The sequence below is a fragment of the Quercus lobata genome, chromosome 12, assembly GCF_001633185.2.
Source record: "Quercus lobata isolate SW786 chromosome 12, ValleyOak3.0 Primary Assembly, whole genome shotgun sequence".
NCBI classification, from domain to species: Eukaryota; Viridiplantae; Streptophyta; class Magnoliopsida; order Fagales; family Fagaceae; genus Quercus; species Quercus lobata.
The window spans coordinates 1811578-1827053 of record NC_044915.1 but is presented as its reverse complement, the minus strand read 5'-3'; the positions used below and the strand labels follow the sequence as shown (position 1 = coordinate 1827053).

The following is a 15476-nucleotide window of genomic DNA, read 5'->3' as shown; positions in this document are numbered from 1 at the left end:
AAAAAATAAAAAAATAAAAAATAAACTTCATTTGAGTTTGAACTGTACATTAGACTTGTTTTCATGATTGGCCAAAAATAAAATACAAAAAGAACCAAATCGTATGCATACTAATTTTTTCCTTGCATAGAAAAAAAAAAGGAAGAAAAATATCTACCTGTAATGTTGAATTGTTGATCACGTACGGTAGATAGAACTTGAAGGACCTATAAATTAAAATATCAGGTAGGATAAATAGAAGGACCTGCTATTTTTATTATTTTTTCAGTTAACCATGAGGATTGCATTAACTAAGAATAAACGAGTCTATTACAACATAAAGTTGATTTGTCAAAAGCCAAAAGGCTTGCCACCACAAGCAGCGGTGGGTTCAAAAAGACAGCAAAAGAGGGGGTAGAGCTCGCCCCAAGTTTGGCAAGCACATCCGCTCATTGATTGGCTTCCCGGAAGGTGCTGACTATCTATTTGCTGGGAAAGGCCCTCAGTATGTTCTTGCAGTCAGTTAACAAATGTTCCATTAACAAGTTTGCAGTATTATTGTTCATGAGCATCACAACACTTAAAGCATCCATCTCAACAATTAAATTGCTCAAACCAAGCTCCTTAGCAATGGCTAAACCATCCCTTAGGGCCCATAACTTTTTGTATTTATCTCAAAAATTGATAAACCAATAGAAGAAAAATTGATAAGAACAATTAAGTTATTTATATTTAAAAAATTGTTGCAATCGCTTGACAATTAAATAAGATATTCACTTGGCGCAATCACAATTTCTAGAATTTTATTATGTGGTATATGATTAAAGATTATAGCATAGATAAAATGGGTTGTAATAGGGTTAATCTCATACGATTGCTTTGTTTGCTTCACCGTTAACATTTTTTAAAAATTAGTATTTTCAAAAGTATTTGTTGGGAAACTATCTTATTTTCTTATGTTTAGTAGTAACCTTAAAAATAAGTTGGAAAACTATTTCTTGACTTATTTCATCTAGCTTAATGCATGATGAAGTTGTTTTCTAAAAAGTTTTTGCAAAAAATAACCTCTAAAAATTAATACATACTCTTAATAGGGTTTTCCATTAACCATAAATAGTTTCATTTGATTAATTTTTATTTTTCTTGATACTACTAGATTAAAAAAAAAAATTAAAAATATATCTTTACATAAGGTTTCTCTTCAAAATAAATGGAGCATGTTGCAATGATTATATATAGTATATAGTATAATTGATTTTAGGGATTTTTTGGTCCACAATTTAGGTGGACTAAAAACGTGGTTGATTAATACCTAACAAGAGAGAAAAAGTTCAATCTTCAACGAAGTCTCGCCTTGGCAAGGTGTTATCAAAGGAAAATTGTTATTATTTTTTTATATTATTATTTTGCTAAAAGGGAAATTGTCAATAAGCACATAAATAAAGTGAAATATTTCATAGTGAGCTTTGGTTGACTCGCTTTTTTTGAATGGAAGATAGAGGTTGGTTGACTCGCTTTAGTAGCACACGAAACACAACCATAGATCCTTTTCTTTGACCTTGAATCCATGGACTTTATTAACATAACAGGGAAAACAAAGAGAGCATACTGTACTTTTATTCTTTTCCAACAACCCTTAGGTTTATTATATTAGTTTTTTTTTTTAATTTTGTGGATCATGAAATTTAAAAATGACTTAATATTATTATTTATATATCCATTGGTTCAATTCATGATAGTAATATACCTTTTTAAAATAGTGGCTAGCTAGGTGTTCTACTCATTTAGAGTAATGGGTTGGGCTCGTGTTTAGTGGTCAATTCTACTAGTCACGCTAAGATACAGATATGTGTCCATATTTCAACATATCCAGTGGAACTAGCCATTAAACACGAGCCTCACCCTATAGTAATAACTTATAACATTATTTTGATTGTACCTCAATTACACATGGCCTTCCCAACAATTAGCAATATACCTTTTTAAAATAGCAGCTAGCTAGGTGCTCTACTCATCTATATATAAAATAATAGGTGAAGCAGAGAGAGTGTGAAATTGAATTCCAAATTAGAACTCTAATTTTGTACCATGTGTCTAGAATCTGAAATTGAAGTTGAATTTTGCATCATGTGGTTAAATGTATATGAGCTCATTCTCATTAAAACCACTTCTATGTATCGGGTCAAGTGAGTTACTATGCTAATTAAGTTTTTTCTTGATTTTGTAGTCAAACGTGAAAACCAAAGAGATTAATATCAGTGATAAGAACTTGGTTTGGGTACATTGCATAATTTCTAAAAAGATAGCAAAGCTAGAGTTTGCATCTTTGTTATAAATTGCTTACAAAGTTTGCATCTTTACATTTGCACTAAGTTTCGGATTAAGGTGCTTTCTTCTTAGTTCTGACACTGAGTTTTGTTTACTATTCACTTACAAAGTTTGCATCTTTACATTTGTTATAAATTGCTAATATGTGATTAGATGCACATTATGCCTAAAATTCACTATCCTTATATTTGGCTTTTTGTTCAGGTTTGGCACCTATAACAATGAAGAAAGTACTGCTGTGGACCGATGGATGATACTTTTTGCAGGCTGCAAAGGAACTTAGTGATCAATGGAATCTCACGCGAATTGGAGAGGACCCGGCTGTAGATGTCTGGATGGCAGATGTGAGTCACTATGTTTTTAAAATGTTCAGTGAAGGTAAATGTTATGAACTATGTAAATTTTCTGGAGAGAGATTTATTATTCTATATTTACGCAAGTTTGGTCGCCTTCTTGGAGTGGATCACTCCACCTTGTCTTTCTATTGGAATTTTTTATTCAAATTGTTACAATTTAATTCGAAATTTTATTTGAATTTTCCTATTGTTGTTACTATCATATATTATCATTCAAATTGTTCAATTAGAATATGAAATTGGAGTCCAATTTTACTATACACGTGTACAATCTAATTATTTTTAATTTTGCTGTCATGTGCAAAAGCCAATGAGATGAAATTAATAACACATTAAACACTCATGCTTTGAGAATCGGTAGTACCAATCTAAATCCATTGAACCTGTTTCGTGATAATACAATTATGAAGGATGTATAAAAACACGCACAAACCCCTCTCTCTATAAAAAGAGATTGGAGAGAATTTCTTTTATCAGCCATGGAACTTCAGAGGTTTTTTCTTTATACAAATGCCCATCATGTTACAAAATGACCCATCGTAAAACTACAAAATGAGTAGGGTTTTTTTTTTTTTTTTAATTTTAAATTTTTTAAGCTGCGAAAATTTCAATCACCAATAGAGATTGAAGATTCAAAAGCGTGAATGGATCTTTTGGATAAACATTGTCACCAAGGTTCATCTTTCTGTATAAAATATATATACTGCTAAGTTTTGTTAATGAAATTTTCTGGTTAATAATATGAATTTAGACTTAACTGAGCCTTTTAAACATGAATAAACTCATGATTAATAATATATTCATTCCCGTGCGGTAGCACGGGACTACATACTAGTGTAGAGTAATAAGTAATAACATTATTTTGATCGTACATCAATTACACATGGCCTTCCCAACAATTGTAAAAAAATTGTAAAATTTGTTAATTGTTTGACTAATTGTATATTTTTTAGTTGCTGGGGATATATATACTTTGAAAAAGTTTAGGAACACAACAAAATATTAAATGTCACAATATTCTTATTTTCAATTACAGAAAGTCCTAGTCTAATATATGTATATATTTCAATAATATTATAGATAGACACAATAAATTTGACACTTTTTTTCCATAATGTTTTTTTTTTTTAAAGAATTTCAACCTATGACGCTCTTGATGATAGCCATTTATCATCAAACCAAAACACCTATTAGTTTTTGGTGTAGGCGGGGATTGAACAATATTTTTATCAAAATTACCATTAACAATATTTTTTATTAAACACCCATCACAAACAGTCTTCCCAACAATTATGAAAAATTATAAAATTTGTCTATGTATATGTGAGTATTTTTTTTTTTTTCCTGTTGGTGAAGATATATATATACTTTGAGAAAGTATTAAGTACACAAATAAAATGCTACAACATTTTAACAACAACCTAATATACTTGCTTTTGTTTGTTTAAATAAAGTTACAAGTTTTCAACTACTTGCAATATTGCGTATTGAACTTTGAAATTTGAAAATAGTCACAAAAAGTTTCTTGTAGTGAGGGTGAGGGTAAAAACTTTGGCATTTTCGCCCAAATGTGGGAAAAAAAAAAAAAGCTGCAGTAACTATAACTAAAAAGAGAGAGGTGCATGCAACCACCAACTCCAACTGCCAATTTTCTCCTCTTTTTTTTTTTTTTGACCAATATTTTTAAACTATAAGAAGCTTTTTGTGACATTGAATCTCAGCCTTCAACATCACAATAGTGACGAGAACTCTATTGAGACAGAGAGAGAGCAATGGCCGTGTAAGTTTCTCCATGCAAACTTTCCTTGATGATTCTCTGTCAATTGGGTCTCAATTTTTTTTTTCTCTCCGAGGAAGAGTAATAGAATTGAGAAAAGAAAATCATTGAGTTTTTTTTTTTTTTTTTAATTTTATTATTCATACTTTTTTTTGTTTTTTTGACTCATTAACTGATGGGTTTAGTTCCAAATTACCAATAGAATAGCATGAGAATTGAGATTCTTAGGATTTGTGTTTTTTTCATATGTTTTTAGAGTAAAGAAATGGAGGGTCAGTGTTTGTTTTGTGATTCCCAATCTTAATGTTCGTGATAGGAAGTTGTATGTCCGTATGTATGTATGTATTTCTGATCTGGGTTTAGTTCCAAATAACCAATAAAATAGCATTTGAACTTAGGATTTGTCTTTGTTTACATTTGTTTTTTAGAGCAAAGAAATGGAGGGTAAGTGTTTGTTTGGTGAATCTCAATCTTAATGTTAATAAAGAAAGTTGTATGTATATATGTATTTCTGATCTGGGCATATTTTGTGATGCGCACACAGTGTTGCTTCAGCTCCTGGGAAGGTCTTGATGACTGGGGGTTACCTTATTCTGGAGAGGCCTAATGCAGGACTCGTACTCAGTACCAATGCCCGGTTTTTTGCCATTGTAAAACCACTTTACGATGAGATCAAGCCCGATAGCTGGGCATGGGTGAGTAACTCTTGTGACTTTGTCCGTAATAAACTGATTTTGTTGTCATCTGATTCGTTTTCTTGTTGGTTTTCTTTACTGCAATGGTGGAGTTTACTTATCATGTAATCATTCAAATGTTTGGCATTTTATTAATAGGGAAATAGTTGTGCTATGTCAAGAGAGTAAAGTGGGAAATGGGAGTGTGACGTTTCAAGGGCAATTAAATAATATTTAGCTAGAAATTAAGAATTTTCATTTAAGTTGTTTTAGAATTAATTTACTTTAATATGGTGCTTAGATTTTTGAGATACTGATCATAAGAAAGAAAATGTGAGATGGTTACATGTTATGGCCAAACTTGGTCAGATCTCCAAAAAAGGCTGTTCCACTATCCTTGAGCACCTAGTTATGGACAGTATTTCTGGGAGTCTGTCCATTTATATCATAATGAAAGAAATAATTGGGTTTTTAGAGTTTTTGGAGGCAGGCATACTGAACATACATTTGGAGTTGTTGACATAATCAACTTTACTTAGCTTTGTCTCTGTTGGTAAAACGTGTTTCTTCTGGATTAGTTGTATAAAATTATAAATACACTCATGTGTTAATTGACAATAATAACTTTTTCTACCACGGTACGGTTATAAAAAAGGGGTTTTCTCCAATGGTATAATGACTGGAAAGATAATGATCCTTCGGAACTGATTTTCCAGCAAATAGCTTGTAATACATTACCACCCTATCCCCTAGTGTATGCAAGTGAGAACTTAATAGATTACATGCTATAACAATAGTTTTACTTGAGCCAAAAGAAATTTGCTTGACCATAAGATACATGTCAAACACAAAGTTCATGTTTTGTGTGAATTTTGAATTGATGTCTCTTATAGATGAGTTTGGAGGGCTGTGTCAAAGGTGGGGAGGGTCTCTGAGAAAGGGCATAAATTTGAGTTGAGAGATGGGCTGCAAGCAGTTTCTTGGCGGCCAACTATGAAGCTGATTGTTGTCTGGCTATGAATGCCTTATGTATTTAGGGGTGAAACTTGTGCAAGTTTACATTAACACGGGGTGGTTCTTGAGCTTGAATTTCTTCTATATTATGATTAAAACCCGACAGGTGATAAGTTGCAGACCTTATAAATAAGGCCAAATGCGGGCTATATGTGGTGTTTAGTCAAATAAGATGATGGTGTGAATACTTCTATAAGAGTTCTTAACATGTGACATCACCTGCATTATTTCTTTAATAGCTTTATTTGAAGCTGTCTGTCCGCCAACATATTGTTGATTCATTAAGATGTACCTCCATAGTACTCAATTTGTGACTTTCCATATCACCTTTCAGGCATGGACAGATGTGAAATTAACATCTCCCCAGCTTTCCAGAGAAAGCTTGTATAAATTGGCACTGAAAAACTTGGCCCTGCAATGTTGTTCTTCAAGGCAAGTTTTTATTGTTTATGTTACGTGTGTATTCTACAGTTCAAGATCATCATTTTTTCTTAATATACTTTAAATTTTCTTGGATGTCATTGATAATCCTTAATTTTAGGTCTTGAAACCTATATCTTTGTCTCCATTTTCTCTTCTGTTTTTTCTTCTTGGGGGATATCCTTTTGTATACTTTCTGTTTGCTTCACTTGTGCACCCTATTGATGCTTTCAGTAACATTTTCAAATATTTGAACAACAAAATGGCTTTCACGTGACTAAGTGCTTAGTATAAGCTGATGCTTAATCTAATTATTGTTTTTCATGATTTATAAATCATGTGCCAATGACAAGAGGGGATGCATGGTCAAATGCATAGTTGAACTGGTGCTTACTGTATTGCTTAAAATTTCAGTGAGTCAAGAAACCCTTTTGTGGAACAAGCAGTGCAATACGCTGTGGCAACTGCGTATGCAACACTTGACAAGAATAAGAAAGAGTTCTTACACAAACTACTTTTACAAGGTAATGTTTGATACTTCCTATGTTTCTCTATCCATTTAAAGATAAAGAAATTATACATCTACAATAATCTAATGTTTTAATTGGATTAGTCATGCAGGTCTTGACATCACAATTTTAGGTTCCAACGAATTTTATTCATATCGTAATCAGGTACTTTCCCTATTCTGATGGTTCAATAATTTTTTTCATCATGTTCATGGAATATTTTTCTTTTAGTTATGATTATTATTATTTAAATTTCATACCTTTTTTGTAAAGTTTTCTCAACAGTTTAATTTCTTGACATATGCATTTATAGACTGTATAATGTACCTGCGTTTTACTTTGGTTCTTGTGAGAAATATATGCAATGACTTACAACTGTAAATGAGAACCACCTACTATAATTTCTTTTTGAGTTAAAAAATGTTCAAACTAAGCTTGCACTTCTAGTAGAGTTTATCCTTCATCTTTAAGCATTTTAATCTACAAGTCTGTTCCAAGGTTTTAGTTCGAGATGTTTATGTGATGCACCCTCTTTTATAGATTGAAGCACGTGGACTACCTTTGACACCAGAGGCATTAGCTACTCTTCCACCTTTCACATCCATTTCCTTTAACACAGGGGAATCAAATGGAGAAAATTGCAAGCCTGAAGTTGCAAAAACTGGATTGGGTTCATCAGCAGCAATGACAACTGCTGTGGTTGGTGCTTTACTTCATTACCTTGGAGTTGTAAATCTATCCTCATCTAAAGATCAACACCAAGAAAAGAAGGATGCTACAGATCTTGATGTTGTGCACATGATAGCTCAAACTGCTCACTGTATTGCACAAGGGAAAGTTGGCAGTGGGTTTGATGTCAGTTCTGCTGTTTATGGCAGTCATCGTTATGTCCGATTTTCACCAGAAGTGATTTCTTCTGCTCAGGTCTCTCTCTCTCTCTCTCTCTCTCTTTGTGTTTTTGTTCCATAACTGGTTGTGATATGCATGGATGGACAACATCATGAACATTTTTCTAGAATTGACACTTGAACAAAGTTGTCAGAGCTATATGTAATTTAGGCTTTCACTAGTTTTACATGAGCATTTGGGAGAGTCAAAAGCCTTGTAATTCAAGCGGCACTTACTGGTGTTTCCAACAAAGACATTCAGGGTTCAAATCTTCCTTCCCCCAAATATCATATTAAAAAAAAAGAAGAGCATTTGGGAGATAAGCATATGCTGGCCTATGGTTTACCCCTCCCCACCTTTCTTTCCCCAAATTTGTTTATTGTAATTTTGGATTTCATTTTGAGCTTAATACATTTGAATTTGTGTGGGACCTCAAATGAGGACAATGTGCAATGTTTATGCATCAAAATGGTCCTAGGCTACACTATGCATTATCCTCCCGGGTTGTATCTAAATTTTCCTATCATCTATTATGCCTATGCATATATACCATCAAGATTTCCTCTGACTTACACAAATTTCTGATTAGATACTGATAATTTTTTTAATATTTAGAATGCCATGAAAGTCTTGTCTGACTTACATTAAATATAATATTATTCATTATAATTATAATAATAAATAATAATTTCGAATAGCTAATAATAAATATAAAATAATAATAGGATAATTAGTCATAATTCATAATAATATATATTTATTATTATTAGAATCTAAATTTAAATTATAATACAAATATAAAAAGAATATAATAAATTAATAAATAAACAAATATTCCACTTTATAACTATAATTACTATACTTACTATTATTCATTATAATAATAACTTATTATCGTTAAATTATGAAATTGAATGATAAGGTTTGTTACTTTTATAGTATTAGGAGAAATATCACCAATATGTCTATTCCCCCTTCAAATTATAATACTTTGGCTGGGATTTTATGAAAATAGCCAAAGCCCCTTATCAGATTTGGATCGATGACTTACACCCATTGATGCAAAACAAGAAGCTTAATACCAACACAGATGTACAAAATCGTCTAAAGAAATTTGTAGGAAAAAACAAAATAGATATGTACGAATCAACACCTAGGGTTGCTTGAAATCAGTACTAAGCATGAGAGGAAACCTAGGAATCAACACAGGCATTAGATAAACTCAAATTGAAATTTTGTTGCCATAAGCTTGTCCCCGTAGAAGTACAATAGACTACTAGAACTAAACCCTAATCTAATTTACTTGGGTCAGAGCCTAATTATTGAATTATGAAAAAAATATTGACATTAGGAAATTAAATAAAATAATAAGACCTAAAATAAAATTCAATAGCTTGATAGTAAAAATACAATTAACTTCTAAAATTAAAGAAATTTCTTTGTGTCGGGTGTTTCTTGGGTAATGCCAGTTCCTTGTTGGGATGTTGGAGTGTTGGAGGGGGTGGTTTGGCAGGAGAAGTTTTGGAACAATTTGGAAAGCTTATTGTCTCATGTGATGTATTTGGTGGGAACATAATGCTCGCCGTTTTGATGACTGAGAAATTAGCACTGCAAAGTTGAAGTTTTTATTCTTGAAGATGCTATACGAGTGGATTGCTCTGCTTGTATCCTTCTCGGCTGAGGGGCTGCTAGATTTCATGAATTCTTTGTACATTAGCTAGTTTTATTTTCGATGCCTTATATTTTCTTCTTTTGTACTCCTTTGTGTCGTTTCAGTACACACCGTGTATTGGAATTGCCTTTTTTATTTAATGAATTTTATTTAGCTATCAAAAAAAAAAAAAAAAATTGTATTCGTGCTCCCTGCATCTCACTTGTGGGATCTTTTTAGTTTGATCATACTTTAGTCTCTTTCTATCTTCTTCCCTTTATTATAGGGTACAGTATCCAAACTTTTAAGTTCCTTTTACTTTATGTTAGTGAATCTGGTAACAAAGTGACCTATTATTTTATTTTATTTTATTTTTTTGACAAGTAACCTATTAAAAATTTCTGGTAACAAAGTGATGTTCATATAATATCATTCATATTCTGAAAATTTTAATACTGCTGAGAATGACATGTAAATCCCTTAAGGAAAGTTTGAGGAACGTTGTATCGATGATATTACATTTGAGTTTCTCTTGGGGTTGTTAACTTCAAAAGATTTCTGGAAGACTATATTTGCCCCTTATTTCCATCTAGTTCATTTACAAAGCATTGTCAGCAAATATATCTTCAATTTTTTGATATGAATCACCTTGCATACCTGATATTGATAGATCGTAGACAAACAAACATCTTAACAGTCACTCATGTGATCTGGTTATAGTTAGGCAGCTGAGGGTTAGGTTTTCTATAGAATGGAGCCATGGAGCTTATTAGAATGTTTTAGTTTTACCTACTTCTGTTTGAGGTGCCACTTCTTTTCAAGGGTTAAGGGTTAGTCATTTAGTGCTATCCCCAGGAAACTTGTCAGTTTCTAGCCCTTCTAGGCTTATCTACAAATCCAACACAATCTCCGCGCCCCCCCACACCCCCCCGCGCGTGCATGAAAAAAAGGGAAAATAATTAGAAAATAGAAGGAACTTTTAAAACCAGAAAAGAAATCCAGAACGGCTTGCTTAGGCTGCCATAACTGAGTTTTGGATGAAAACATCTTACTATTAGATTAATTTATTCCCTAACTTTTAGATGAAAAAAATCCATAGAAGGTGCATATATGTCGTCTCTCTTCATGTACAAAACATTAAAAGTTAATTTTAATAAGTAGCTTTTGAAAACTGTCATAACTTTATAATCCTTTTCTATTGAAACATTGCAGGTTGCAGCAAAGGGATTGCCCTTGCAAGAAGTCATTATTGACATCCTAAAAGGGAAATGGGACCATGAGAGGACTAAGTTTTCCTTGCCACCATTAATGACCCTAGTAAGAATTTTAATATTTACAATTTATTGCAACTTGTATGTGTGTAAATGTAATTTTGTTTCATGCTACGCTTGTGGCAGAGGACATTTATGTGTGTTTGTGGTGTGCTTAGGCTTTGGAGAATTTGAGGATCTATGGTAAATAACCTCAGAAAGAAGGATTAGGTTTTAAAGAATGGCTAGGGCTTTGGTAAAGCACAATACTTGATAAGAATGATAAACCTTTTTTAATGGCATGAAGATCAATATTTGTGGGAACATTGATTCTTCAATTAAAGTCAACTTTTATATGATTATTGTTTGAATGATCCCATGTTTTGGGCTCTAATGACAATCGTTCTCTTGTAGATTTCATTGATTCTCAATCTTTCAAATTGTAACTGTCATTCTTTGTAATTCCTTAGGACTACATCATGTAAACATCCTTTATACATGAGGTAGTGCCTCTTCATCAATAAAATTTATAATTAAAAAGAAAAAAAGAAAACAGATCACTATGATACCAATGAAGCTATTCTATGGGCCTTATGATCTCTATTGGTAGGATGAAACAATATCATTTGTAATTTCTGCATTGTCAGAAAAAATATAGAAACTCTTTACCAGAAAACCTATGGATCATTTGGACATTCATCATCATGTGTGGTGGGTTTAAATTTTGTAATTTGTGGCATGTGTATGTGCAGTGAAGTTGTTCTCTGAGAACAGTTTCTGCTTCCATATCAAGTACAGCTGTAGGAATAAATATGTAGAACATGATAATTGATATATCATCAGTATAGATTGGCAAACATATGTCATCAAGTAAGATAATGGAAAACTAGTCTGCAAGACAGAACTATAACCCAGTCTTCTTTGTCTTCTTCTTTTTTTTTCTTCTTTTTTTCCCCTTTCACTTTCCTTAAAAATTTGTGTACTCTTAAGAAAACTTATCTTGGTTTTCAGAGGGACATTGAAGCACTTTCTGCTCCTACTGATGTGTCTTTTGCAGTTGCTAGGAGAACCAGGAACTGGAGGATCATCCACACCTTCAATGGTAGGGGCTGTGAAAAAGTGGCAGAAGTCTGACCCTCAAAAATCTCTAGAAACCTGGAGAAAGTTATCAGAGGCTAATTCTTCACTTGAAGTACAACTCAATATGTTAAGCAAACTTGCAGAGGAATACTGGGATGCATATAAATGCACAATAGAGAACTGCAGTAGGCTTAAGTCAGACAAGGTAAGTCTTGAGCTCATTTTCTTGCACCTGCAAAGGATATTATATAAATAATCACTTTTCTTGGTGATTCTGTGACAATGGAAAAAATTTATGCAAGTATTTTTTGTTTGGTTGGGAGTTTGAGATGCATATGGAGACACTGTCATTTTGGTTTCTACATCAAGTAAAGTTTCTTCATTTTTTGGGACCATTATTTAACTTATACGGTCAATTTGTTGTGGACTACCTGAAATTTTGCTGATATCCATTGGTAAAGGAAAGATAAATATCTGAAACCTGAAATTATGTTGTTTTCTTTTGTGCCAGAATTGCATCTCTATTTTGTCCTTGTATATCTTAGAAAATATTCCCTGTCATGTGAAGCATCAAGTGTTATCTTAGTTTCTAAACTTTTCTCAAAAAAAGTGTTGTCTTAGTTATTGAGGCCTTTATTTGAGAAAAAAGGGATCATTTCAAATTATTTAGCCTGTCAAAAAGCAGTTTTCTGGGAGTACTGTAGTATCAGATCATAGGATCAGACCAGCAGGCAAGAAGTCCTTAAGTTCCTATATTGAGTTGTTTAACCATCTACCATGTTTGATTTTTGCTTATTTGTGGTAAATATTGAAAAGTTAAGAGAGAAAGATGAAGTGCTTCTGTTCATTACAGACATTTACAAATAGAATATATATAATTTTAAACCTAAGAATTATGGGCTCCCAAATGCACTAAACGAATTTTCAAACTTCTGCATATGTGACCAAATCTGTAAGAAATACCACATTATCTCTAAATATCAAATATACCATCCACAAATGGTTTGCTTGTTTTCTTCTATCATTACAATTGACTGTCATGATCAAACTTCTCAGGTTGTACTCACCATGTGATAGGTAGATTTTTTTACACCTCAAGAATTTAGCTGTGTTTTTTTTTTTTCTTCTTCTTTTTTTAATTTTTGTGTGTGTGCGTGTTTGGTCTCCTGGGGTGGGAGTTGGAGGGAGCAACTGCCTAATGCAGAAAAAACAAATGTATGGTATGCTAAATCATACATATAACATAAAACTATGTTTTACACCATGCTTGTGCTTGTTTCTGAAGAAACTGTAGCTTCAGTTTCACTATGAAATTGTCAACTTCAAAACTAGGTACAGGGTCTACTTTTGGTGAGTTGTGAAAGCTGTTGAGATTGCCCGGTCCTTTTAAAATGTAATTTGATGCTTTTACCATTCTCCTTTTTACTCCTCCTCCCCCCCCCCCCTTCTTTCCTATTCTTGAGTTTTGAGTCACAAATTTCCTGAATAGTGGCTGGAGCAAGCTTCTGAACCAAAGCAAGATGCAGTTGTTAAAGCATTGTTAGGAGCAAGAGATGCTATGCTTGGGATCAGATATCATATGCGCCTGATGGGTGAAGCTGCAGGTGTTCCGGTAGGTTCTTTTCTCTTTGATGGAATGCTTGTTTCTTCTTGTTCTTTTCGTATTGATTTTTAATATTCTATTATTATTATTATTTTAAGATAGAGCATACAAATAATGAAATAAAAGAAAATGAGGAGCACCACCGCATACCCTTGGTGCGATGGTCACTCCACAAGTATTAGTGCTTGTGAGGTGTGGAGAGCAAGGGCAGGGGTTCAAGTCTTTAGGAGGGAGCTTCACACACATACACTTAGATTAGGCTAGAGTAGAATTTCTATCTTCTATCAAAAAAAGAAAATGAGGGGCAGTAATTCTAAATTAATGATGATGACATGCAATACTGTAAAAAGAATGGCTGTAATTAATTGTTCAGTGTTCTAATCTTCCCAGCAAAAGGATGGTAATGTACTCATCTCCTTTTCGGGACTTTCAAATTGATGCATGCACTTCAGTGTCTATTCAAACAATGGTTTGAGGTGGTGATCTCCTACTATGTACCTAGAAACTCATTAACTCGTAAAAGCTGTCTTATTAATGTCACATTTCTTCAGATATTCAATCTATGGTTTGTTTACTCAGGAGAAAAACTCTTGGTATAAAATTTGTGAGTCTAAGATTGAATTTTCAAACTTCTCCTTAAGTTCAACATGCATATTTCTTTCTCCATGTCCTCCCATTAGGAAGCATGAAGTTGGGTTCTTGATTATCTTCTATTTACCCTCCATTGTATTGTAGACAAGTATTGTACACTGATAACACATGTATTGCCACAATATTTGGATACTCGAAAAATATCAGACTGCAAAGAATTGAATATTGTGACGCCAGGCATAGATATTGTCATTTGAAGATAATCCGAATCTGGTAACATCCTCTTGATATGCATCTGTTTCAGGATAAGTGATAAAATTCAACGTGAATTGTACAACTGCAGACAGGCTGAGTCCTGAGTCCTGTGTCCTAGGTTCTTCAAGCCTGGTTTGTCAATATGCATACCTTGATTGAACACATTATCAAAATAATATTGAATCAAGCTCTAGTAGCTTGGTTTTTTGGACAAAGAGAGTCAAGTCAATCCAAGTAATGGGTTGATCAAGCCCAGGTTATTAACTGGATAGTGAGTTGTTCTGAGAACCTTTACCAAGCCAAAGCTCAAGTAGCTTGAATTTTATGGCCCAAGTGAACTGTCTAAAGAAATTCTATGTTAACCTCTAACGTGCTGCTTGAAGAATTCTGCAGATGTTTAGTTTTTAACTTTCTGGTAAGAAAAAACTACTAAATATCCAACCTGCAGGTCAATTTAGCAAGGTAAACATTGTTAGGTTCCCCTATATTTTTTACCCTTAGCAAGTCTGCAGTGAGGTATAATTCTGGAGTTTAGCGTGGGATACTCAAAACTTGTTTCCCCAATGGATTCCAATTCTAGGTCTTGTTCTTTTTCATCTGGCTGGTCCATAAGTTCAATGTCTGACTAGTTTTCCGAAATTGCAGATTGAACCTGAATCACAAACTCAGCTTTTGGATGCTACAATGAACATGGAGGGGATTTTGTTGGCTGGAGTTCCTGGAGCAGGTGGCTTTGATGCAGTCTTTGCTGTTACCTTGGGGGATTCTGGCAGCAATGTCACCAAAATGTGGAGTTCACAAAATGTTTTGGCCTTGTTAGTTAAAGAAGATCCTTGTGGCGTTTCTCTAGAAAGTGGAGATCCACGAATTAGCGGAGTTACAGCCGCTGTGTCTTCAGTTCATATTGAATAAGCCCATATTTGTAAGCTAGCAGAAAAAGAACCTTTATTGAATGATGAAAGTTGATTTAGAGCTGTTGTAATTCCTGTGAACACTGTACAATAAAATAAGTTAATTATCCAAATGAAAACCATTTTCAAATCTTAGTTTATGCTCTCCATTCCTACTGGCCATAAACTTCTTGAAATTGGCATGCATCCC

General features: G+C 33.2%; 1 protein-coding gene across 1 annotated transcript; it reads left to right on the top strand.

The window, feature by feature from the left end:
- Positions 1–4336: 4336 nt before the first annotated feature.
- Positions 4337–15448, top strand: LOC115972359 (phosphomevalonate kinase, peroxisomal). The gene is made up of 10 exons (XM_031092625.1): positions 4337–4443; positions 4985–5135; positions 6463–6560; positions 6963–7072; positions 7170–7222; positions 7598–7981; positions 10809–10913; positions 11904–12131; positions 13416–13538; positions 15021–15448. The coding sequence occupies exons 1-10, from the start codon at positions 4436–4438 to the stop codon at positions 15285–15287; spliced, it is 1527 nt and encodes a 508-aa protein (XP_030948485.1). The 5' UTR covers positions 4337–4435; the 3' UTR covers positions 15288–15448.
- Positions 15449–15476: the final 28 nt, after the last annotated feature.

Excerpts from the sequence above, each read along its gene's own strand:
- LOC115972359 (XM_031092625.1), top strand. Across the intron at positions 5,136-6,462 it reads AGCCCGATAGCTGGGCATGG|GCATGGACAGATGTGAAATT; the intron begins GTGAGTAACTCT and ends ATCACCTTTCAG. Across the intron at positions 10,914-11,903 it reads TGCCACCATTAATGACCCTA|TTGCTAGGAGAACCAGGAAC; the intron begins GTAAGAATTTTA and ends TGTCTTTTGCAG.